This window comes from Numida meleagris, chromosome 3 (assembly GCF_002078875.1).
Source record: "Numida meleagris isolate 19003 breed g44 Domestic line chromosome 3, NumMel1.0, whole genome shotgun sequence".
Lineage (NCBI taxonomy): Eukaryota > Metazoa > Chordata > Aves > Galliformes > Numididae > Numida > Numida meleagris.
In genome coordinates this window covers 51,041,267-51,067,305 of record NC_034411.1, presented here as the reverse complement: position 1 = coordinate 51,067,305, position 26,039 = coordinate 51,041,267, and the positions used below count along the sequence as shown (strand labels likewise).

Here is a 26,039-nt window from a genome sequence, read left to right as displayed (position 1 = left end):
AGCTATATGTGGATCACTCTGTTTGCTTGTGTACTGTAACAGTGACAGAGAAGGAAGAAAAAAAGAAAATCCAAAGCTCTTGTGTAAATTGTACTTTAAAGGAAATAATTACATTAAGTTAAATTATAAAACAATCTAAATTGACACAATTTTTCTGAACATCTCTCTATTTTTTAAAGCAAGACAATTTGTTTTATAACACTGAGAATTTTACATTCCTCAGAAAGACAGAGTGGATTTCATAGGTTTTATGCCCTACTTTAAGTCTTTGTGAATGATTAATAGAGACAGATCTTATCTGACTCTCTTAAATGTAGATTCTTGGCATTGTTCAAATCAAGATTAAATAACATTACTATTCCTTTTTCTCATCTCTTTCTTCCTAGTCCTGGAGATTTGAAAAAAAAAAAAAAGTGACTTCTTGATTTATGTGAACTCAAAAAACTATCCTGAGAAGAAAATCTAGGGTTTTATCATGAAAGACAAAAAACAAGTTATTACCTCTCACAGCTCAATGATTCCTCTTGCAGATACTATGGTCATCTTGGCACAGTTCACAATCAAAATGTATGCATGCTATTGTTTTAGCTTTATGCATACCAATAACATCTAAATATTAATATATAGTATTTAGAATCATAGAATGGATTCATAGGAAGTGACCTTAAAGACCATCGAGCTCCAAGCCTCCCGCTGTGGGCAGTCTTGCCACCCACTAGATCAGACTGCCCAGGGCCCTGTATTTATATCCTACTTGCTGCAGCCTTCGGATAAAATAAAAAGTGATATATCCTTCTTTAGTGTTGTCACCTTGGTGTTAGAAATTCTGAGACCACTTTTATCAGGAGGTTTTATTGTTTATGCTGGAACCAGAAAGAACTATAGTGCTGAAGCTGCTCCAAAACATATGGGGTCTTGGGGTGCTTTCTCCCAACGGAGGAAGACTGGCTATTAGTGAGGTGCTCTCCAGACAGAAAAACGGAGCTGAGGCTGATGAGTCAGCTGTAGGGCAGTGCATTCCTCTTCCATGACAACTGCTGCTTCACTGTGTGAAACGCTGCTCCACTGGCACAGCACATGCTTTGGTAGGAAACGGCTTTGGATTGGTTTGCAGAAGTAGCACGGCCAGGAAGTTTCCCAAAATACTAAATGTTTGCCTAGCAACCCAATCCTCTGCAATCAGGCCCCTAGATACACACCATAAATGATCACGAAGAGGTACAAAGAAGGAAAGTGAGGAAAAAGTGTTTGTGCTGGGTTTAATTGCGCATTATTCCCCCTCGGTGTGGTGCCGGATCCAAGCTGTCCGTCAGTCACCCACACTGCTGTGGGAAGCAGCGCGCACTGCCACAGCGACACTGCCACGGAGTTTAAAACAATCTGGAGCCTCAAAACGTATTTGAAAGCAACGATTTCGTCAAGACAGCTCAGGGAAATTCATCGGGAGCAAAGAGTTTAGTTTTGCTTAGTAAAGTCCATGACGCTGTCACTGAGATTTACGTAGAAATCCCTTCCGAGTGTGCTAGAAAGGACGTGTTCAACGAGAGGCTGTGACTTCCGCCCATCCCCTGAATGATGGAGGCTCCCAGTTTGCCCACGGCGCCCGCATATGCTGGCACCTACGGGGGCTGCGCGGACCAAGAGGAGGAGGAGGAGAAGATGGAAGAGGAAGCGCGGTCGCGCGTCCCTGCCCCGCTCCTTCTCCTTCCGGGTTAGCTGCCGCCGCCGCGTCCTCCAGCAGCCCGGCCATGGGGGATGCCCCGCAGGCTGCGGCTCCGCTGGACCCCACGCTGGGGACGCCCCTTCCCCGGGGGCGCGGGAGCACTGCGACCTCCCAGGACAAGCTCTTCCTCATCAAAGGTGCAGGAAGCGCCTCCCCTCCTCGCTCGGGTCATAGGCGGGCGGCAGCGTGCGTGGCGGCGGGTCCGAGCCCTGAGGGGGTGCGCTGGGGACGCGGGAACCGGGAGACGCTGTCCCGGGCGGAGGGTGCTGAGTCACAGCCTCGGGGTGCTTCTCCGCGTTGTAGTGCTCTCCTGGCCCAGGTCCCTGGCTGGAGGCCGTGCATCAAACTCTTCCTCTTCCGGGGGTAGAAATTAATTAAAAGCCGATTACTATTTCTGAAATCGGGAAAACGTTGCTGGTAGTAGACCTTGATGCGTAAAATGCAGTGGGCACCCGTGTGCTGTTAGCTTAGTGCAGGTCATCCTGTTCCCAGGCTGCGTGTCCTCCACACATCTCACTGACGTGGCTGCAGCAAACTTCTCCATCACAGTAATATGATAACTAAGTTTTAGAAAGCGAGCCCTGACATAAGGAGACTTTGATTCTTGCTTTCTGTTCAAGTGATTTTTTTTAAACTCTTTTACTGTCTGGTGTTTCTGTTAGGAAAAGAACACAAGCTGGGTATCAGCAGCTGCAAAGGCAGAACTTGTCACCCCAGAGGGCATTTTGGTGTGAGCCAGGTGCTGTACGGTGCTCTCAGGGTCCGTATGAGGCCTTTTCTTAGATGTGGTCTGGTATGGCTACAGGTCCCTTTCTGATGCAAGAAGCAGATCAAGGGACCCGAGCTGCTGTGGAAGAGCTGGCAGAGAGGAATGCTTCGTATCTCAGGGAAGCTCACGTGGTTTTGTTGGTTTTGGTTTTTTTTTGAAATAGATCATTAGGACATAAAGCTGACAAAGCCAAAGAGAATGTGTTACTTACAGAATGGTTTTCTGAGGCGGGTTTTAGATGGCTATTTGAAGTCACCAGTGGTGCAGCAGCAGAAGCACACCTTCCTGTAACACAGAGCTGATTTTAGCAGCCTGATTCTGGGGTGAGAGAGGCTACAGAGGGAGCATGGAAATTTGAAAGTGCTGTGAAAAGGCATCCCAGGGTGTGGTGACTTCTGCTTTGTGTGGTTTGCAAACAGACGCTCGCTATTCATTTTAAAAAGGCTCGATTTCAAAATACATTAACTAACTATGGTAAGGAGGAAAGCGTAAGTAATTTGGGCAACTGTTCCTTTTCCCTCGGCATGTGCTGACAGACCTTCATTTTTCAAGTGTAACTTTCAAAACAGGCTTGTTTTTTTTTCCTCCATCTAGGAGGCAAAATCTTAATTATTATTTCTTAAACTTTTCTTTGCAGGTGGAATTTTTCTAGGTACAGTTGCTACAGCTGGAATGATAGCAGGTTTTGGCACCACACTTGCCATGGCAAAAAAGAGGAACCCAAGCTGGTTCAGTAAGGTTTGTTCATTTAAACTGTTTTCCAGTTGTAATGCACAGGAAAAAAAAACAGTGCATAAAATGCTTTGTAGTAATGCTGATGCATGTAGAGTTCAGCTGTGCAAATTTGGCGATCAGAGCACTAGACTTAGTAGGAGTAGGATTAATTTAAGAAATTGATTCAGATTTGCTACTGCTGAATACTTTAGTACTTGAGATTGAAATGAAACAACATTGAAATTACAGTTAGCTGTAGTCATCTATTGCTATAGAATGGAGTATAATTGCCAGTCTGTTTTGATTCTGCGATGTGAACATCCTTCAGTTGTGTCACCTCAGTGATCCAACTCACTGCACAGTGCCACTACAGTCAATTAGGAAGGGAGGTAACTGTGAAGTAAGAATGGGAATTAAGTGACAGAAAGCTTATAATATGTAACATGTTAAAATAAAAATGAGAAGATGTTCCACAGGCTACTGGACTATAGTACAATAAAGAAGTTATCTCTTTTTTTTAAACATCTTTATTTTTCCTTTTAAACTTCCTTTACCCTGTGCATTCCATTTTTTCCAGGTAGCTCTTGGCAGTCTGAACTGTCCCATTATTTAGCAAGGACACTACTTTGATATCCAAAAACTTATATGCCGGAAGTGGCACCAAATGATGTATAGCATTCAAATTTTTTTGTTGAAAACCGGTATCTATACTATCTGTGCAAGCAACTTGTAAATGTTTGCTAGGAAAAGTGTATGATTTCTGGGTTGCTCAACTTAAATACTGCAAAGTGTAGAAAGGAGATGATGCATTTTGTGAAGGTGTGATAGCTGAGTGATTTCAAAAGGGAAGGCTAGACTTTGAGAATTACATAACAGCCTATAGGGGCTCTCTGAGGTTTTACCACTACTAAATTTGTAGTTACTACAGGTCATTGCCTGTCAATAAAAATAGCACATTATTTCAGTAATAGAAGTGTAACTATAAATAACTAAGGGTGATTACATCCATGTTAGACATTTAACCCCTAAATAATATTTTTTTCTATTTAGGATGAGGCCATAGCTTGACAGATACTTCAAGCAAACATAAGCCAGCATTGCTGGTCAAAGTAGTAGTCCAGCCATCCCAGAATTAATGCTGGGAAGAAATCCAAGACCCAGTCTTCTAGCATCTTTGCTGGCTTGTGCCAGCTTTTGTGTTGGTGAAACTGTAGCACGCAAGTTAGAGTAGAAACGAGAAACAAACACAATGCAGTCTGTGACCCATTTAAATGGTTGGATCGGAGAAAAAATAAATAGCAGTTTAAAGGGGAAGATGTAGCATCACATCATCTTGGCTTCATGATTGCTTTCAGACAGAATGACAAGACTAGTCTTACAGAACAGCATCAATGTTACTGGAGAGAGAGAAAGCTGAAAATGAACTTACTGTACCTCCCCCATGTTAGTGAAATTAAGTAAAAGTAAGCATTTGTAGAACCAGAGCCCAGATTTACTCAGAACTGAGACTACATCATCTTGTTCTGTGATGAACCACTGCAGAGACCTTCATGTAAAACATTTTTTTCAGAGGGGGGATGTGTATTAAAATTAAGTGCTCAGATGCAGCAGCCTCCTTCTGAGAAGTGTCCAATTTTACCAAAATTTATCCGGGTCTTTAGTTTTACAGCGGGTTAGGCCATATGAAACAGTGAATGCACTGAATACTGTCAGCTGGAGCAGTTGAACATATTTATTTTAGGCACAGCTTCCTTTCAGACACATTCTTGTCCTCAAAAAGATAGATAGAGGATTGAGGCCTTTGTCATTTCTCCCATTTCCTGGTTATGTCCTCCAGAAATAAAATAAATTAAGTGTGAAGCGTATATTTTGGGAAACAAACCAGCAAATCCTGCCCTGTATTCTCCTGACTTTTTTTTTTTTTTTAAAGAAGATTTGAGCATTGTTCAATAGCTTATTTTTTCAAATCAATGAGTTGTTTTTTCTTTTTTCCAGTATAGAAGCAGTAACAAAGAGAAAACAACATATACGATAACAGGCTCATGAATAAAACTGTTCTCTTAAAAATGTTCTTTTTTTGGTTGTACCTTTTTCCCCCATGCTATCATGGTATTCTAGTGTTGTCCTCTTAATTTCTTAGCATTTCTTAATCAGCTTTCTTGATGCTCTGAACAGCACATCTGATAATCTTGTAAAAAAACTGCAGTGTTTACAGAAATCCCTATCTTTATACTTATCCCTCAGGAATCAGCTTGTAATAGAACACTTTTTGACTGCTGTCAGTAAAACCAAATCAACCATGTCCACATAGCACTTTTTTTTTTTTTTTCCTGAGACAATCTAGCATTTAAATAGCGGTCGAGTTATTTTTGCCAGCAATTTCCACAGATAATGACTCCTATTTAAAGATTCTGTGTAGAGGATATTTTCATCCATTCCTTTTCCGTCTTCCAAATGGAAGTTCTTCTACGCATTGTATATGTGTAGACTATTGAAGCAGGAAAATGTCAGAAATAATCATCAGCATTTGTAAATCTACTCAGTGCAATCTCTACTGAAAGAGTTCAGAAAATTCATTAGCTGCAGGAAGAAAATATTAGAACTTGGTTTGATGGTGTGATTAGAGATCTATTGTTTGTGTCTGTGTCTATGTGTATATACGCATACTTAGAGAACACTATTAACAGCTTCCACTTTGGGATGTCCAAATCAGAATAAATGAGGAATAAAACAGATTTTAGTTGTGTCCTTCACACGTTGGTGTTTGTCCTTGGGTAACTGCCCAGAACTAAATCCAAAGGTCGTGTTAATACTGAGCACTGTCTGAGGATCATTTTAACATTTTGATGAATACAAAATTCAGAGGAGAAAAAACTACTGATGCTTTTTCACCTACCAAATACCATTCTGATGGACACTGGACATTCATTTAGTTACCTCATCAAAGAAGAAAAAAGTTGAAAGGGGTTGAAGCTGCCCTGAAGCAGTTAAGTACAGTGCAGGTGGCATTTCCATCCAAGAATGGCTGGCTAGCAGCAAACACTTGGTGTGAACTGACTGATGTGAGCCACCGTGTGTTTGTGCCCTTCATAGCTGCACCCCATACTGATGTGCGGTGACAAAAAGGTTTCATTGTGGTTGGGACTCTGCCATGGTTGAGGCTCCATTCCTCTTGACCTGAGATGACTTTCCCAAGTTTCGTATTTTCACAACACATCTCATGGAAGACTCAAGCAGCAGAATCTTAAAAAACACCCACTCTTATTTCCGACAAAAATGGCAAGTGTGAAAACTGAATAGCGCTATCTTTGTTGCCCCTTAGTGAACTCTGCCGGGAAATGAGGTTTAATGTTTCTATTTGTTCTCTTCAAAGATCTCCTAAACAGCTTCTAGAATTCCTTCAGAGCTGCAGTACCTCAAAATTGGTCTCTCAGTCACTGTTACGTTCTGCATCAAGCTGAAAGATACATAGGTTCCTCCAGTTTCCTAATCTACTATTACAGAAGCTTATACAAAGACTTACAGGCCAACTATCTTGCCCCGCTCACACCACCCCTAAAGAAATCGTACCAAAATCAATTCTATGAAAGGATTGTGTTCCAATGCAACTGGCTTGTTTTCGATCCAGTTGCATCTTTTGAGCGGTAGGATAACTGTCAGATTCTTATGCCCATTAAACTGTTCATTTCAGCATCTTTGAGTATTAAAAATTCCCAAGGTGCTACTGGCAGCCTGGAAAGCTGTTCCTGGTGGGAAAGCAGCTTATGCACCCACTTGCTTGGCACTTTGGGCCTGCTGGCATGCGTAACAAGAGCTTCTATGGCCTCACATAAACTGGCAGGAAAGGAAAAATTCTAAAGCAATAAGTTAACTTGCTTCATTTATGTTTTTCTTTTTTTTTTTCCCCCCCAATTATTGTTCACTTTGTCTTGATCACTATTTTTGTTTCTAGGGTATCACTGCTACAGCTGCATTACCTGAGAGTGGCTCATCACTGGCCTTACGTGCCCTAGGATGGGGCTCTCTGTATGCATGGTGTGGAGTTGGATTACTAAGTTTTGCCATCTGGAAGGCCCTGGGTGTTCACAGTGTGAGTAGCAAGTATGATCCTCTAAATACTATATTTCTTCCAGAATTATTCATCATATTCTATACTGCTTCAACCTGGCAGTATCCTTGATTCCCTACGCATACAGTGACTAACCAGAGGGCTCTGCAGACTGGAAAGTCATTCTTGCATCTTCTATAAGTGGGATGTTGTGGGAGGAGACAGTTTAGGGGGAAGAACAGTTCTGTCCTTCTTATGCTTATTTGCACACATTCCAAATTCTTCAAAAAAGAGTCAGCGTTCTACTTTAGAGACTAAAATAGTAGCTGCAGACTTTCTGTATCCTTTGCTTATAGAATTGAAGGCTACCCCTGAATCCTCTTTTTATAGCTATTTGTCCAAGTTCTATTTTCTGCATCAGGACATTGAGGATGTAAGAAAAAGTGAGATGAAGACAGCTTTCTTTCTAGTGTGTTTCTGTAAGGAGCAAAGGGGCAGAAGTTAGAGGATGTGTGTAACAGTGATGTTCCGTGACGTGCCACATCAAGGCAAAGAAACTTGGGAAGCATCTGTATGCCCCCAGGGGCTAAGGCTATCTTTATTAAAGTGCTCGTGTTCCAGTGTTTCACTGTGTTGAGTGTGAACACTGGAGTTCATGTAAGCATTTTGGTTTGCCCCTAGTGATGACCCATGACTGAAGAGACACCCTGCAGCTGGCAGAACTCCACTTCCTTTTAAAGGGTAGGAATGAACAGACTTCCCTTACCTTCCGTGAAAAATTACTTCTGTTTCCAGCAGAGCATTTCATGATCTCCCAACACTAACAGCAGCAATATATTACTCCACCCTGATGCTGTTCTCATTAATACCTTAATTCAAGTTCTTGCTTCTTGTCCACTCTGCTGACGAATCCTGTGGTTTACCCATTTGGGTAACAACACACAGTCACAAATTCCTTGGCTTCCAGTGTTGATTCTCAATAAGACCCAGTAAAGGAAAGCAGGACACAGGATGCAGCTACAATGCATTTTGCTTATACTGAAGTCTTGCTTGTCAGGCTGTAGCGGAACAGCAAAAAAATGGAGAGAAACAGGCATAGCAATTTATACCCTCTGCGTGCTGAGCTATAGCAATCTGCTGAATTTACTGTCACTTACATCAGCAGCCAAAATAATTCACTTCACACTATGCTGCTGATTCTTGTTTTCACTTAGAGTACTTCTGGTTCTGCCGAAGGACAATATGACCCTAGTCAGCAACTTATGTTAACTGTTTGTCAGTTAGCTTAATTGCTGTTTCCTTGGAAAACGCTTACCTGGACCCACAGCTGTTTGGTTTTCTTGGGAGGCTGCTTTCACCAAGGCTATATGACAGCGAACAAGAACATAAGCTTGAGGTGGCAAAGCCCAGGAAATGTCACAGTCTGCTAGCAGCATCTCTTGTGTTGTAAGCGCACAGCAGCAGCACATGGCCTTTTAGCAGCTAGTTGAGCATTTATCATCAGAAGGTCATTCCGTATTATATTCTGTGTTGCATTAGCGTTGAAAGGAGATGGGGAAACTGCATCTTAAGAGGCTCTTGCAAATACCTTTTGGTATTAGTTTCTGTATGTGGAGTGCTTATGTTTCACAACATGGCACAATTAGAACTACAAACGCTGAAGGAAGTAGATTTCTGTCAAGAGGCTGTGGCTGTATATGATTTTTAATGGCTCTCTTCCCCTGCTTTCCACTGACATATTTATTGTTTTTGCTACAGACTTAAATTCCAGTTGGAAGAAGGAAGCTCATACAAAAGTGCTACTCATTACTGCATACATGAAAATTTGTATTTGTAAATTTCTGTCATGCATTTCTTTATCCTGTCTTACTGCATATATTACAATTAAATATATGTTTAAAATTGCTGGAGGTACAAAAGCAGAAATGTGTTAAAGATGCAATATTCTGACCAAAGAAGAGAGGTTCTTTAGAATTATACTTCCAGAGTAAATAATTTTCAGTTGTTGTTGTTGACATTTCACATACCGCTTTAACATTACACGCCAGAGGAAATAATAACTCATTGAAGATGGTACTTTTGTTCATTTAGTATCATCTTCATGAGTACTTAAAATTAAATAGCCGTTACAAGCTGGTTGGCACATCATTATACTAATTTTGAGAAAGGTCTTTCCCTTTTCAGATGAGCATGATAATTTTGAAAACTCTTTATCTCTGCTCACATGACAGCTCATATGCAATCAGTCAGTTCCAGTGTAATTTTTAGGGACATGTGAAATAAATTTATTAAAACCAATAATTATTAGATAACCACAAAAATAACTTTAATTTTGTGTGAAAATATTTACTGGAGTTACAGTAAAAAAAAATTTCTTCAAATGTTAACTTCTTAGACCACAAAAACCACTGCAGATTTTATGTAAATCTCATAATTTTCAAACAGGCATTTTAACTTAAGCTGAACGTCTTGAAAAGAAGTTGTTGTAGGCCTACCTGAGTACAAATATCTTGATTCTTCAGCATAGCTTAATTCTGTGAACTCCATTACTCAGTAACAATTGCAGGTTCCTCATACCACAGACATAAAGCATTTGAAGTTACAATTTCAAGCTAAGTACACTGTATATATATTTGAAACTCTGACATTAAAACAGATATTAGCCTCTGAAAGTGCTGTTTTATACATGACCTTAGAGAACACTTGATTCATCTTAATGCCAGAAACTTGTGTGATCTTAATAACTAAACTTTTGGCAGCTGAGCAAGAAGAATAAGAGCTTACTGCCCTGCTCCTTCACCTTACTGCCTTTAGCAGTAACCAGCTGCCTTTGGGATGAGCTAATTAGTGATCTGCCCCTGCTGCTGTCCTCTCTCAGCTGGGCACTGACTTCATTTGTTTAAGAGCTGCTGGTAATATTGATAACAACATTATCAACGGCTCATATGGTGTTTCAATCTTGTTAGGCATAATAAAATTTTAATTGTAAACACCGCAGATGTTTCATTTAGGAAACAAAAAAGTTGCGTCTGTCACACATAAAAATACATTAATTCCAGCGTGCTCTCAAATCCATCACTAGCTCTGTCCTTGTGGATGTGTTGAAGTGGTCGCAGTGAGCAGAGGACTGACTTTCTCTTACAGTTTGGAGGAGAGCTCTGAGTCAAATGAAACCAAGCTGCTGTGTTGTTTAATACCTCATACTACCTCAGGGAGTAGAATAGGATGAGAAGCCACAGTGGAAAATCAGATGCGATGGGTCAGAGATCTGACAGCAATGGCTGGCTAGCCAGCGATGCTGTTGAGCAGTTCTACCCCTGTGTGATTAACCCCTGTGAACTGCTGAAGGTCATGCACACCACAGCTTGCTTTCACTCTAAAGGAGAAGAAGGGCCAAGCTGGTCAGTAAATTTGGAGAAGTGCAGCCAACAAGGTGTTTCGTGCCCTTTGAACCCTGCTCACTTTGGCCATGCGCTGGTTTGAAACGATACACTGCTGAACTGGTGTGAATGAATGCTAGTGTGCCTGCTGTGAGACCTTTCGTAGTTGCCTGCGTAGGAAGAGGTGGTGAGCATCTACCACACGCTGGAAAGGACAAAACTAAACCCCGTGATGGGACTGCTATGGTGTGTTGTGTAGTTGTTGTGTTTTCTTTTTAAGAAAAAAAAAGTCTATATGGTCAGGCACCTATCTGCTGTATCTTCCTAGGCAAAGCAGATTCCCCATAAGGGTTGGGGTGGGAGGGGAGGGGCTGTGAGCCCCACACACACAGGGCCAAAGGGCCTGGGGACGTGTTTGTAGTTTGTTTTGCACTGCAGCTACATCTGCTGGCAGCAGGAGGGAACACCAATACATTCAATGTGTTCTTAAAACAGCGCTGTCACAGTGCCTCCTTCCAGCTCTTAAATAGCTTTATTGATAAGGGTGGTAAGCCTACTGATTTTTATGCTAGCATGAAAACCCAGGAATGATAGTAAGAAACTGATCTTTATGTCTTGGTAACGGATATAAAAAATTTTATGCGGTCTCAGGATGTGTTGTTAATATCCCCTGACTGCAGTTGTCACTGTTGTCATCTTCAAATAGGCTAGTAAGTAACAAACCCTACTACATTTCAGAAAACTCTTATCCCTAAAATGAGAAGTGATGGGTTAGCGGGGACTTGGTTTGATAATGGTTTAAATTCTATTTTTCATTAATGTAAAAGAGAAATCTTCATTTTCAGAACCTAGGAGCTGATGGTTTTCTATTTTCACGCACATTGCGCCCCATGCAGAAATTATCGAGATGTTATTAATATGTCGTTAACATGTCGTTAGCATGACTTTTTAACTAGCTTCCAATGAACTCTTAGGAAAGCAGTCTATCTTTGATGATGTTAAGGTCCAGCAATTCTATCTGTATGAGCAAGTCTCACTGACCAACAGCACTGGGCCAGTGAAGCAGTTTGGGCCCGGGGCTCTAAATACCTACAACCATTCCAGGGGATATTTTAAATTTGAGCTGACTCTAGCCTTGTCCCATGGCATGAATGCCTGTTTGCAGCTGGAGTATGCTAGATGTGCCCCTAGAACATACCTCCAGTTTTGTTTCACCCTAAAGAAATCCATTTGGGGTGTTCTGAGATTGTTCAGCTCATGCCCAATATGGACAACTGGGAGGTTCGCAACCAAAGAACATTCCTGGTCTGAACCCCAGTGTTTACCCAGCTAGGCCTGCAGCCTCCCACTATGGAAGAATGGAAGAACATATATAATACTAAACACAGGCCTAATAACTGACATATAACTTTGAATAACAAGTATATTTACTATCTGATAACTTTCATATCATGGTGTTATCTTTTGCACTCCTGGTACAGTGAGCTGACTGTATCCTGGTAGATAACACAGAGGTTTTGAAAATAATTTTGTAGAAAATAATAGGTTTGGCCTATCTCTCATTTCATTAAAAAACAAAGAAGTCATAGTTGAAGCATCTTATTTTATTACTCTGTCTACAAAATACTTCATGAAGTTTGAAATCGTCAATTTAAGAATAAATGAATAAACTTTATTAAGTTTCATTTAATAAAAACTTTTGAAAGTAAAGAAATCAAAACTTATCTTAAAATCTTGTTATTTCAGTTGACTTGAATGAGAAGTTTATAAAAAAAAACAAAACCTTTCTGATTTTGTTTCTCTTTTCTACAGATGCTATGATCTGCCATACTTTTTTGTTGTTTGTAAGTCACAGTTCAAAATCTTTGTATTAAAATGAGTTCAGATAGAGTCATGTAATTTAGTTTGAGCAAAAGTATATGCTCATTTGAATCATTAGGCAGTAGAACAGTAGAGGCTTGATCCAACAATAGTTTTAAAGTATGTGCTTAATCTTAGGCATATGTCTAAAGAGGGGCTATAAGAAGGAAAGGGACAGACTCTTCAGTAGGGTCAGTTGTGAGAGGACAAGGGGAAATGGCTTCAAACTGAAAGAGGGGAGATTTAGACTGGATATCAGAAAAAAAATTTTTACAGTAAGGGTGGTGAGGCACTGGAACAGGTTGCCCAGGGAGGTGGTGGATGCCCCGTCCCTGGAGACATTCAAAGTCAGGCTGAAGGGACTGTGGGCGTCCCTGTTCATTGCAGGGAATTTGGACTAGATGGCCTTTAAAGATTCCTTCCAACTCAATTGAGCCTTTGATTCTATGATGCAGATTTATGGTTTAAAAAATATTGTAACGTACTGTAGCAGTGGTTTCATGTTCAGATCAGTGGCCACACCTCGCAGGGTCCTGATTCCTCCTCCTGCGTAACTAGCTGCACAGACAATGCATTTATAAGCATGAGGTTATCAGAGGTAAGAGGGAACTGATCAGAAATTAAAGGACGCATAGTCCTTTATAAATTATTTTCTGATGATAAATTGTCTAAACTTTGTGGCACTTAGTTCTAGTCTCAGGTATGTCCTTGAAAGCCCATAGAGCACAACTATTTGCAGTGATGAGTGAGCTGTGTCTGCGAGGACTAAAGGGGACCTGCAGTTACAATACTTGAAGAAATTTATGGTCACAGCATAGTCCTGGAAATGGAGGAAAAATATATTATTTTTTCTCTGAACAAGGCCCAAATTCCATTGTTTTATCTCTGTGATATTGCTTCATATTGATCTTTAATTAAGCTAAAGTTATAGTAAAATAATAAATTAAAAGCCTTAAGCAAAGCAGACTTGCAATTGGAGTGATTTATCCGGTCTGTCTCTTGCCTTCTCCTTAGCTGCCTAAACTGGTGTTTTTTGAAAGGCAGAAACATAGCCTGTCTGTACAAGCAGGATACACACCATGGTGATCCCTTGCTTTACTTGATGAGTGAAATGCGTAGGGTCTACCTTTGTGATATAAATTATTCCTTGTTTTTTGAAAAGGTCTTCCTGACCCTTCCCTCTATCCCCAAGTGTTTCGTTCTTAATCCTCAACCTGCTGACTTTGGAGAGTTGCAGAGTCTGATTCTCGTGTAGCTGACTGTCAGCAGTATATTGTTGAAACTTGTTTTGCATTCAGTATGCTTATTTTACAGGAATAACTGACGTCGATAATCCTATTAAGCTGAATTCCAGTTTGCTTGCAATTTGAATGCCATTTGTCAACAGTACCAAATACTTCGGAAACGTTTCACAGTTTTCTGGAAGTTACTGTTAGGTTGTAAATCCTCACTTTAGATAAGCAGCTTTTCTTTAAATTAAAAATTTGCAGCTGTAGAATACTTGACAGATATTAAGACATATCTATGAATGCTTGTTGTTCTTTTGAATTATTCTTTTGAATCATTTTTTTTTTTACATAACAATGATTATGAACCTTCTTTTAAAAGCAGAACAATGCTTCAGTACTGGCACACTGAGCCATCGAACAATTAACAGGCAAGATAAATTATGCTTTAAGAGCCCTTTTGCTCTTCATGCCCTCAGTAAATTTCCTCAGAAATAAAAGCATTTGTTCTCCCAAGGGAAGAGGGCCAGGATGATTCATATGTAAGTTTGTTACTTATATATTTGTTCTATGGAAAGCTGAGAAAATACTGAGAACTGCCTAGTAATTTGTGACTAATATAGTTACAAAATACTAGTTACCATTTTTATGGTGACTCCTAATGAAATATCCTCTTTTTCATTGATCTTAACCTTTAAAATATTAACAATCTAACACAATTGCACAGCTGTGTAGAGACATCTAGAACAATTAAAAACATTACAGAGATTATATGCTTGCCGTGGTTTTGTTGGTAAGGACAATTCCTAGGCAAGCTGCTTTTATCTAGAGGAAATCTAACCTCTAAATCTTCATTTTAAGCAAAACAATACTAACATCACCCCCTCTTTTGGGAGATATTTGATATAATTTTTGAGACTGTAGTAATAGGTACGTTATAAAAACAAATGAGTATTGGGTCTAAGGATGGATGATTTTAAAAAATAAAATGCAAGTACGGAGACATAGTCTTCACAAATTTTTGGCATCCGTAAATAATACTAAGATCTACAGATCTCAATCAAATGCAGACATTTTGCAGAGACTTAAATTTTTATGCTATTTTGTAAATGTCCAAATGCTGCTGTAAAAGCAGTGTATCTCCTAGAATCATTCTAGGATCATCCTAGAGCCATTCCTAGATGTTTTTATTTAATTTTTAATTTTAGTTTTATTTAATCCTCACCTATTCATGATGTTTCTATTCCTTATCGTGCTTGATTCATTATGCACACTTGACTGCATAATAAAATCATCTTTTCTTTCCTATTTCATTATCATAGAATTCAAAGTAATTCAAATCTGCCCAATTTTTTAACACTGTTTTACTTCCTCAATGCTTATTTAAATTCATGATTTATGAAAGAAGATTTAGTACCAGTACAAGTTAACACTTCCTCCTCCTGTTTATACACATATTGTCGGTACTGCTTATATTACCTAATTAGTTTGGTGTGGAGAAGAGTTGCCTCCACACATATGTACTGCTTTTATTTTGCACAAGGAGTAGAAAGAAAACTTCACTTGTACTTGATAAAGCAGGATGCTTATTCAAGGAATAAGATCATCATTAGTGGGAAGCTGCTACATCTGCATAGTCAATAGGGACAGTTGTAAGGAAGCATTTCAGGAATGTAGGAAGATGGTACCTGTAGCTCTCTTGAGGAATTTTTTTCATTGTGTTTCCGAAGAGACTCCTCAATGTCAGCTGCCAGCAACCTCCTAGGAAGTTAGATAGGCCTTCCAGTACTTGAAGGGAGCTTATGAACAGGAGAGGGACTGACTTTTTACACAATGTAATAATGGTAGGACAAGGGGAAATTACTTTAAACTAAAAGAGGAAATTTAAGTTAGATGTTAGGCAGAAATTCTTTACTCAAGAGGGTGGTGAGGCACTGGCACAGGCTGCCCAGAGAAGCTCTGGGTTGCCCATCCATGGAGGTGCTCAAGGTCAGGTTGGATGGAGCCCTGGGCAGCCTGATATGATGGGAAGGGGTGGGGGGGGGGCAGCCCTGCCCACAGCAGGGGCTTGGAATTGGGTAGGCTTTAAGTTGCCTTCCAACCTAAGCCATTCTGTGATTCCATGATGAATAAAACAACACTCAGCCTTTGGTCATGTGTTGCCTCTGGAGCAGTTGAGGGTTTCTGGAAGTGGACAGGTGGATCAGCACACTCCTTGGCTCTGTGTAACGCAAACTACAAATGTATAACTAAAATCTAAATAAAAGCTTACCTGATCGGTGTAAGTTTTTATGTTGCATCTCAGTACCATGACATCTTCAAGTGTGGTGGCATGGCCACACTCATCATGTGCTCCTGTCCTCATGCAGGTTGCTCTTCTTGCGTGAAAGTGCCTGGTTGTCCCCATCCTGGCTCTGTGTGCAGCAAGAGCTCAAGTTTGTGGCCCCATTCCCATTCTCATCAAGTCTTATGAATTGCTTAAGACTGAAGCTTTGATTTGTGCTGTCTCCTTTTCTCAGCCATGACTCTTACTTGTGGATAACGCATACTGGGAATTCCTGGTCATACAGAAAAAAAGAACTGCCTACTTGCAGACAATTCATGTTTTTCATTCTATTCAGAAATCCAAATTACAGCACACAAGAGCTTGTGCTGTGGGAACGCTCATGCTGATGCTTTGGGTCCATTAACCAGCATGCTTCATACATTTATATATTTAACTATTTTAAATTGTAGATTACATTAATTTTTCAAATTGTGCAGGATGACTAAGGAGAAATGAGTAATACACCATAAGAGACTAATCACGTGGATGTCCTTTTCATGCACCCAGATTAGAAAGTAAGACTCTGCAGAAATAAATGGAATGTTCCTCAACAGTTAAAAAAAAAAACACTCAATTTTTCTGCATCACATGAAAGCCTTTTGCAGCAAGACAGTATAGTCCAAACTTTGTACTATTGTTTTTATTTGGAAGTCTGGTGCAGCATCACTGAAATCAGTGGGTACAGGCTTGAGAATGAAACACTAACATTGCTTTGAGATATCGTATACTAGAACAAGCTAGCCCTTGACCTTCTATTTCAGAAAAATCATCTTGGTTATTCGTAGAATTTTAAGGTATACTCATATAGCTCTAAGTATAAGGAAGTAACTGTTTTTTAAGATTGTAGTTTACAAGATTACTGTCCTTGTGTGGATAAATGAAAGTCAATTTTTCCTGTTGAACACAAATAGCTCAACACCTCTTTTTTATTATTATTTTTTTTTTATTCAGAGTAATCACAGCAGCTTTCTTTTCTTTTGGCTTTTCTACTGGTCTGGCATCTTCTTCCTTTTACTACAGATTTGTAGAAACAAACTTCTAAGCTACCAGTCAACAATCCCAATATTGGGAGCTAAGTGCCATTCACACAGAAATTAGACAGAAGTGAAGCTACTGCAACATGCTCGTGATGTGAAGCAGGTGCCTTACCATTGAGAGATGCATGGATTCTGAGTAGTCTGAACACCTAAGCCAGTGAAGTGTAAGATCTAAGAATACGAACCAGAGCACTACTTTCTGGGCTTATTGTAGAGGTCAGCGTGCAAGCTGGCACGAGGTGACCTGCAACAAGCGTTCCATTTTACTGTGGCAGTCAGAGAATTGCCTTCAGCCAGCAGGCTGTCTGCTCTGCTCTCGGAGTGCTGTAGGGGCTCAGTGCTTGCTGTTTTCCACAAATAACCTGCTATTTCTGTATGCAGACCTTGGTAAGCATTTGCTAACAAGGGCAACGGCAATCATTTTGAGATTTGGGAAAAGGTAGCAAGAACAATCCTCTCTGATGCACTTAAATCCAAGGCAGCCTGTCTCAATTTGGTTCCTTGTGAGGTGAAAGGTGGCTGATGAGAGTATACGGCACGGACATGCTGTGCTGTGCTCTGAGTCAGTATTCCAATTCAGGGGATCTAACCTCATTTCACTTGGAAGATAATGTAAGCAGTTCTTACTGGTACAAGTACTAAAATAGGAAACTAATAATTCCTAGAATCTGGGTTGGCCTATTATGAATGTCAGACATTAAAGAGAACATTTCTTTGTAAAACTTTCATTCTAGGATTCAGATAGACTTTTTTTAGCCTCTCTTCCATTCATTTTAATAAGAACGGCCATGTAAGTGCTCTCGGTAATAGTGCTATCCCAATTTTGTGTGACATTCTGTCACCGATGTACATTAAAAAGACATTATTAACTGGAAGATGCTTTTAGGTCCCCATATTTTTGCCACCTGAGGCAGGATCATTAGGTTAAGATAAGAAAATAACAGTGATCTGTAGCTATTACAGATTATTTAATGCAGCAAGGTAGTTGATACCCTTTTAGAAAGAAGCCTGACAGTCAGAGGTGGAACAGTTACTGTAATTTATTTGGCAGGAAAAAACAGTATCAAGCTTTGCAATGTCTGTGATTAAAAATAAAAAATCACTTGAGTGAAATTCACTTCTGAGAGTTGCCTCCAGGAATGGAGAATGCTAGAATGTTAAATCAAGAAACGTGTTACAAATCGTTCATGTGCCACTGGGTTCAGAAGCAGCGTTCGAGAGAGTGGTCTGTGATCCCGAAGGCAGCTGAAAGCAGTAGAATACATTCAGCTATTAGCACTCAGTTTACTACACTGTTAATTGGAGACATCACAGTTGAACCGACTACCCCAGTTTCGGTGTGTTTGACAATCATAAAAAAGCAGCCATTTCAGTGAATTATTTCTAAACGTTCCAGTATTTAGCATGTAGACATATTACCTTTCCTAATTAAATTAGTACTTATTGATTTGAGACCACTGGCACGTGTATTATGGAATCTGGAAAAAGTACAGGAGATTTGTGGATTGGAGAGGGGAGAAGAGGCCTTCCAAGCAGGATATCTCCAAAAAAAAAGGCAAGGCAAGACATGGATTCTGAATTGCAGGGTTTCCCTCATTGGTCAGGGTGCAGTATTCATATAACAAAAGCTAGGTTAGTTGTCTTCAGAGGAAGCTCACCCCAATGCAGGAGGCTGACTGGATACCAGGAAATCCAGTTCACAGAAGGATAGCTCATTTGTATCTTTGTATCTTTACTGAAAAAAGTTTACCTTCAGTACAGGGATCCTCTGAGATTGCAGTAGGCCTGGTATGATGCTACCAACCAAATGCAGATGAGAAAGAAGTACCTTAGAAATCCTACTCAAAGCCCTAGTGGAACACTGTACTGCACTTCCTAGCTGGAAGGAGAGAGGAAAAAAAAGTCTGTGAGTAGTACCAGTTACATTGCTTAATGTATTACTCAAAAACGATTGTGGAGAGAAATAGTAGGATGCAGAATTGTTAAGTTGCATAGAAATGAAAGCTTCAAGTAACAGTAGCTGTGACATTTTTATTGTGAACAAAATAACCCCAATTAGACACACTGAGAAGACACTAGGTACTACTTAGGCCCATGCCAGTCACTGTAGAGAACACCTTTCCTACGTAGCTGACAACCTAAGGCATAATGTTGAAAAGTCAATCCACAGTGGTGATCAGCTTTAGTATTATGATTTATTAAAGTAGACCACTGTCCAGAGTGGGAATCACAAAAGAAGAAAGTTTGGAGAAAAATTGTAAAACAATCAAATCTGTGAACTGCAATTACAAATATTTTGTACAGAGGGAAGTCACGGAAAAAGATGTAGATGCTTGCAAGAGTGGAAGTGATGACACTGAGTCTGGCATCACTTACAAAGTGGTTTCACAAATAAGCATCAGAATCTGAGGAGATAAGACTGAAGAAATTTATCACAGGGTCTTAAAATCAAACAAAAAAAGGCATTAAATATTTCCAATTCTCTCTATGTGGTAAAGGAAAATTGCTTTTCCAGAAAATGAGTTGCTTTTACCTGCAGAACATAAGTTAACATCCTGAGAGAAGTCTGAGTATTCTTAAATCTACAGTTGATAGCAGTATTTTAGTGCTTTCTAGATAAGTACATTTTTGTGCGTTTTTCTTTTCTTTCAGAATGGACTTGTAATATTTTATTTTCTAGACAAGCTTGCTTTCTGCATCATGGACCAACATAATAAAATAGGAGATATTACTTTTGGAGCAGCCCTTGTATTTAAAAATATTGGAAGAAATGAACCCATTAAATCTAAATAGTAACTTCAAAAAGAAGTGATTCTTAATGAAATTAACTCTCAGTTCTGTCCTGTCAAGACAATAGAATCAGCCATTGGTGATAAAATGGTTACCATAAATATAGATTTGGTGTTTGGTTTTAATGTATTAATATGTAGAATATAAAGACAGCCATCTTTCTCTTTCATAGCATACATTTTAATTTACCAATAAAGAATGAAAAGCATAGTCCTATGTATAATTATGAATTTTGTTTTCCTGCCTAATTAATAAATAAATTTTAATAAGATTTTGTTTAATCACCTGTATCTATATTTTTGGATAAACCAAAACTGTCAGAGCTGAATGCTTTCTTTAATCGTGTTTTAAAATCCTCAAACAGACCTATTATAACAGACGTTCAATCTATAGAAAGTGCAGAATAAGGCAGTGCATTGAAAATATGGCTGCGTTCTATTGAAGTAATTTTACACCAAACAAAAAAATATTTTAATATGTATATATATTCACACAGTAGCTGATATAATAGTAGTGAATCATTCAGACAACTGGTCCAAGTTAGACACCTAGTGTGGTTTTTTAGATGTGGGGATTGTTGCGGGTCCCTTCATACTTTTTATTCACTTAAGTAATGGAACTAGTATAATTAGAGGGAATGTCTTAATTTGCTGTTATTTTTAAGGCCTTTTTACATCTTCTTTACCTCAAACAGCTATATTTTGTGGAATAAGCCTCTTATTAATAGTTGACAACTTTTATTTCTTAACCTCTTTTATAGATGAAAGAGTTCCGAACTAAAATGCAGTCAATATTTCCAGCAATTCCTAAAAATAGTGAGTCCACCGTTGAATGGGAAGACTTACTTAAATCAAAGTGAAAGAATCAGAAGCATTTGGAGATGACTCTTCGAGCAAGAACAGGAGCAGAAGCAGCAGAAGTGTCTCATCTGAATAAAAGAGAAAAAAACACAGACTGAGCAAGTTACTGATTGAGTTCACTGAAACTGGGGACGCCAGTTAACATCTTAACAGCTAGAGAACCAAAATAATAATTTATACTGTATTTCTTCAGCGTGTTTGGTATGATTGATTTGTGAGGAAATGAACCCACCAAGGTAAGTTGGTTCCAACTTGAAAAAAGACTACGTTATGAAGACTTAAATAAAAAAAACAAATTAATCATAAATATAAGGACAAAACCTCAATAAACTTTTACCCCATCCTGCCTTTTAAGAGTAATTTTAGGGAATTCCTCTTGGAAACAAGGAATGGTGCTTTCAGTGCCATTTACGTGTATCACTAGGAATGTAAACATCAAGAGAATTATAAAAGATCCATCGATGAGCCTGAAGATAAAGGATACAGTGCACTCTTCTAAAAATAAAGGAGATAATTAAAGTTGTATTAGAGAAAGTGTCTAAACCAAGCTGTTTTTGTCTGTCTGATTGGAAAGTTTAAAACATCAAATATAGAAGTAATGACCTACTGAGCTCCTCTGTAGAGCAGCAGCAGAGACCTCAACAAAGTGCACTTTTTTCAGTAGTAGCTTTTTTATTGGATCCCACATATTTGTATGAATATTGTAAGTGAAGAATATATAAAATAGTATTATGTCCAGTCTGTCCTACACAATAGATATTTTCAGCCAAGCAGGTGTTTTCTGGGGGACGTTTTTTTTTTTCTTTTTAATTTCAGTGGTTCCTGTGGCTCTGTTATCAGGAGTAGCACTGTGTCATTTTCCCACACTGCAGTAATTTCATGAAGCGTAGGCATAAACTAGGAAGAATAATGTCATAGTCACTGTATTTGCAGAACTGTAGGTCTGTAAAACTGCAGAAATAAAAATAGTGAAGAATTCTTTGTTGAGTGAATGCTCAGTTATCAGGGTTTTTTTTATCAGTTGCACACAGTCCAATTAAGGCAGCTGCCAGATTTAATAAAGTCTGCTTAGAAACTGTCTTTTGTGATTAAATCTTTATATTTCTAGGAAAGAATGTTAAAAAAAAGCATTAAATGTCAGATGAATAATAGAGAAGTGTGGTTTTCCTATGAAACATGACAGCACTAGAATAATATCTTTAACACAATTGAAGTATAATAGATGACATCTTTTCCATTGTTTGATGCTTGTAATTCAATATTAAATAAATTGTGGTGAATGCTGCCATCCTATGCACATGAACAATGGTACTATTTCCATATTTCTGTTTGTGTGCATGGGGATGCCTGTAGTGCCTATGCTTACGCATATTGGTGCTGAGTTGTCAAGTTTAGCAAGTAGCCATGGCATTAAAACTGATCAGGTTCTGAACTGAACTAAATAAATGCAAGTCTTGTTATGCCTTTAAAGTTGACCAACTTTAGTTTTTAAGGTGGTATTCAAGTCATTTGGACTTATCTGTATTAAATAACTTTTGGTAAAATCTCATCTAAATTAGTCATCCAAGCTCCCTGTACCATCAACGGAGAAAGACAGGAGTGGTCAGAGAGTGACTTTCTCTGTGTTACAGTGAATGGCTGGTCCTTGAATTTTACAAATCATCTGAACCGTGCCAGCTGCTTGTGAAAACAGTCACTGTTGCTTACCTCCCATCAGCACAGTGACTGTGTGAGAACACAGTTCAGGAGTAGTATGAAAAATGAGTAGTTTTCTAGCACTTAAAAGTTCTGAGGGCTGAATGAGTATTAGTCCTGGCAGAAGCGAGCAGTTACTTCTGGTAATGGTTAACCATTGGATCGGTCTGACTGTATGACAAAAAATTTCCCATATGGCAGACAGTATGAATTAAACCTGGAGGTGCCCCAAGTTGAACGGCCTTATCAGATTACATTTTTTCAAAACCAAAATTGAACTTAGTGAAATTTGGAAACAAATCTTTAAAACAGAATCACACATACAGAGCAAGTACAGAATGATCTAGTAAACCAGTGTTAAGATAAAAGGCTTTACATAAAACATCTTTCAAAGAGCAAGAAATTCATAGATCACCTTATTATTCCAAGCTTTATTGTGTGTTTTTGGCTGGAAATGAGTTTTCTCTAGATAAAGGCTCATATAGACGAGTACAACAATCATAATTTAAAAGTAAATCAAGTCTCACGTTGAAATCCACAAGAATTTTTATCTTTGCTCTGTGCAGCTCTTATTCACCAGGTGAAAATTCTGTCGACTTTGGGATACTGCTCTTTTTATGAAAATATTTAGCACAGTTGCCCAAAACCACAAAAAACCCTAGAAAATGTGCCATTCTCTGTACAGATAGAAGGAAAAAGTACATTGTATATCAATAGTAGCTAGATACCATAGTGTATGTAGTTATTGCAACTGAGCAAATAAAGCTACAAACAATAACAGACAAAAAAACACTGACAGTAGATACCAGAGCAAAAAAGTTGATGGGTCCAGTGACTAAATTGCTCATTTATTTTAAAAAATCTTACCTTTTACTTTCTTTCTGCATCATGGGAGTATAAGTCATGGAAAAGGAAGTTCATTATTAGCTTTTCCTGTGCAGAGTTACACTAAATAATGAGATGCTTGCAGCCGTGCAAATAAAAGTGGGCAATGTACATAAGTTGCTCTGAAAGTAATGATTCCTTATTTATTTCCATGGAAACTACAACAGATACAAAGAGCACAATAACACCATATGATAGAGCAATTTCTCAGCTACAAAGCACTATTTGTCAACACAGTCACCACCATTAGCCATGCATTTTTGTCAGCAATGACCAAGAGCCTGCATGCTGCTCTTGTAACAGTTGGTACCAGTGGAGGTGACCCACTGCCACTGTCAGCACTGCTGAAACGCACCACCCACCACCTCACTGTGCTCACATCTTGTCAACGGTTTACGGGCGTTCGGCCCGGTTCTGTGACGAAGGGGACGGGGGATCCACGGGTCCATGCCCCGGGAAAAGGGAAAAGGGGAAAAGGGTAAGAAGATGGCCCTGAGAGCAAAGAACAGCGGCAACAATCTGAGGAGAAACAAACTAATTTACTAAATAAGATATCGGAATGCAAAACAACACACTCTAATACAATATAATTACAATTGAAGCTGATAAATCCAATACAGAGAGAGAGAATGTCCCAAAATCAAGGTAGGCCTTACTCTACTACCGAAGATAAGACGGCTGGAGAGCGAGGTGCTGCCAAGACAAGAGACGGTGGAAAAAAAGGGGCGAGGTCTCGTGATCTGCAAGTTTTTATACTGCGAACTTTTATCTTTTCCCTCCGGCTGGAAAATCGTAACAGAGGAGCAAAGTACCATGGGGACTGTAGTAGTCCTTCTCTTCTGAGAACCAGGTATATCCACTACATGATGTTATGAAGTGGAATACCAATAACTGAAAATCACAAAACCATGACACATCTGCTGCTTGGTCTCCATCAACATTCAGCAAGTGTCAGTGAATGTCAATGGATTCCATTTTTTCTACACAGAGGAATTCAGTAACAAACCTTTGCTTCACATGCACTTCCGTGTTGGACATGGTCTGTCACACAGCAACAAAATGTAGTGGAATATTGGCGGGAAGGTTCAACCTCTACTGCCATAGCACCAACATCTGCCTCTGAAGCCAAAGGCCAACATCATAAAATAGGAGACATTACTTTCAGAGCAGCCCTTGTAGCATAATGAGTTTTATCAGGCCAGTGCGTTTCATTTGCCGTGCTTTTCACCACCTTTCTGATCACAATTAGTTATAAGAATAGTGGAGATCAAGTGTGCTTCTAAAATTAGTATGTGGGCTAATACTACTACATGAGCTCCCTTCTTGCTATAATGTTGCATAGAAGCAAGAGGAGATGTGGGAAAACAGAGATGAAGAGACCAGGATAGGTACAGCTGTGCAGGAAGCAGTGATGTGCAGGCACAGATCCCTTCTCATAGTTGGGATGGAAGCCTCCACAACACCACCAGCCCCAAGGTCAGCAACAGTGCCTTTGCTGCAGAAGGCGACAAATGAAAACAAACCAGAAATGCTTGCTTTATTTGCTCCACTGCCCTCTCTGGCAAAAATGTCTCAGGGGCTTTTGCTGTGATTTTTGTCACCTACAGCATCTGCTGACTTAAACCAGGCTTCTCAGAGCTCATCACTTCTGAAAATTTAGGTGATCTAGCATACACACAGAGCAGAGTAGCTTTCAATATTTAAGCTGCCATTCAAAAATCTCCAGAGAGTTAAGTGCCTGAAAATCAATTAAGGCTGAAGAGCTGAATCAACACTGCCAGAGTCTGGGCTGGTGGCTGCAAAATCTCTAGATGTTTCGAGCCCGATAGGCCAGGAAACAATCCCATCTGGGCAAATGGTCTGTTTTAGTGATCAGGATTAAGCTGACAAGTTTTCTGTGATTTGTCTATTTTGTTAATAGCAGGGGCATATTGTTAATTTAGCTAATGGGAAGAAAAAATGTTTAACAGTTAACTCGATCCTTTATGTGGAACACCATCTGTGTGCTGAATGTCCCTGGATGCAGAAGAGAGGAAATCATACAGCATTTCAACCTTCTTTACTGTCATTATCTTGGGCAAGTATGATAAACAACCATATTTATTTTCTGGAGCATATAGAGTTTTAATCAACCTATTAAGCAGGATGACATTTTTCACAAATGTTAGGAGGCACAAAATTGACATTATCTCTCTATATGCAATGCAATTCGTGGGTGCTGAGCAATAGAAGCTTAGACCAGAGCAAACAGACAAGTTGTTTTTCCTTGCACATCTAAATGAAGCTATTTGAAGAGACTTTAGTCAAGCATACTCACAGATTAATCCCGAAATTCTGGAAGGAAGCAGAGAAATTGGCTTTTGTAGAATGTAATACTGAAAGTGTAAGAGAAAGTTTTAATCCTCCATGTCCAAAAATCATCCTCTGACATTTCTGCCTACTCTTCTGCATTGGATTCAGTGGGGACAGGGGAGAGATGGTAGTGAAGTGAGAGGACTCATATGGATGGCATGGAGCGGGAACTGAAATCTCTTCAGGAATGCCTGTTGTGGAAGCTCACAATGGCATCACGTGGCTCTAAAATCTGGAGCTCTGCGGATGTGAGAGTTTCTTAATGCCCTGAGAGGTTTGGCCTCAGGAAAGGCTGCTGGCACATGCAGGCTGGCACGCTGATAGAGCAAGGAGGGGATGTAAAACTTTTTGCAGCAGCCTCGTGCATGCTTCTT

At 39.4% G+C, this 26,039-nt stretch overlaps 1 protein-coding gene across 2 annotated transcripts; it reads left to right on the top strand.

The window, feature by feature from the left end:
* Positions 1,272 to 23,206, top strand: TMEM242 (transmembrane protein 242). Of its 2 annotated transcripts, none has more exons than XM_021391945.1 (4): positions 1,272 to 1,860; positions 3,130 to 3,230; positions 7,159 to 7,307; positions 20,634 to 23,206. In XM_021391945.1, exons 1-4 carry the CDS (start codon positions 1,749 to 1,751, stop codon positions 20,635 to 20,637), a joined length of 366 nt encoding a protein of 121 aa, XP_021247620.1. In that variant the 5' UTR covers positions 1,272 to 1,748; the 3' UTR covers positions 20,638 to 23,206. The 2 variants fall into 2 exon arrangements, with proteins under 2 accessions (XP_021247620.1, XP_021247619.1); XM_021391944.1 differs by having other exon boundaries at positions 1,464 to 1,860; positions 7,159 to 7,296; positions 20,634 to 22,203.

Excerpts from the sequence above, each read along its gene's own strand:
- TMEM242 (XM_021391944.1), top strand. The coding sequence starts at position 1,749 with ATGGGGGATGCCCCGCAGGCTGCGGCTCCGCTGGACCCCACGCTGGGG. Across the intron at positions 1,861-3,129 it reads CAAGCTCTTCCTCATCAAAG|GTGGAATTTTTCTAGGTACA; the intron begins GTGCAGGAAGCG and ends TTTTCTTTGCAG. Across the intron at positions 7,297-20,633 it reads AGGCCCTGGGTGTTCACAGT|ATGAAAGAGTTCCGAACTAA; the intron begins GTGAGTAGCAAG and ends CCTCTTTTATAG.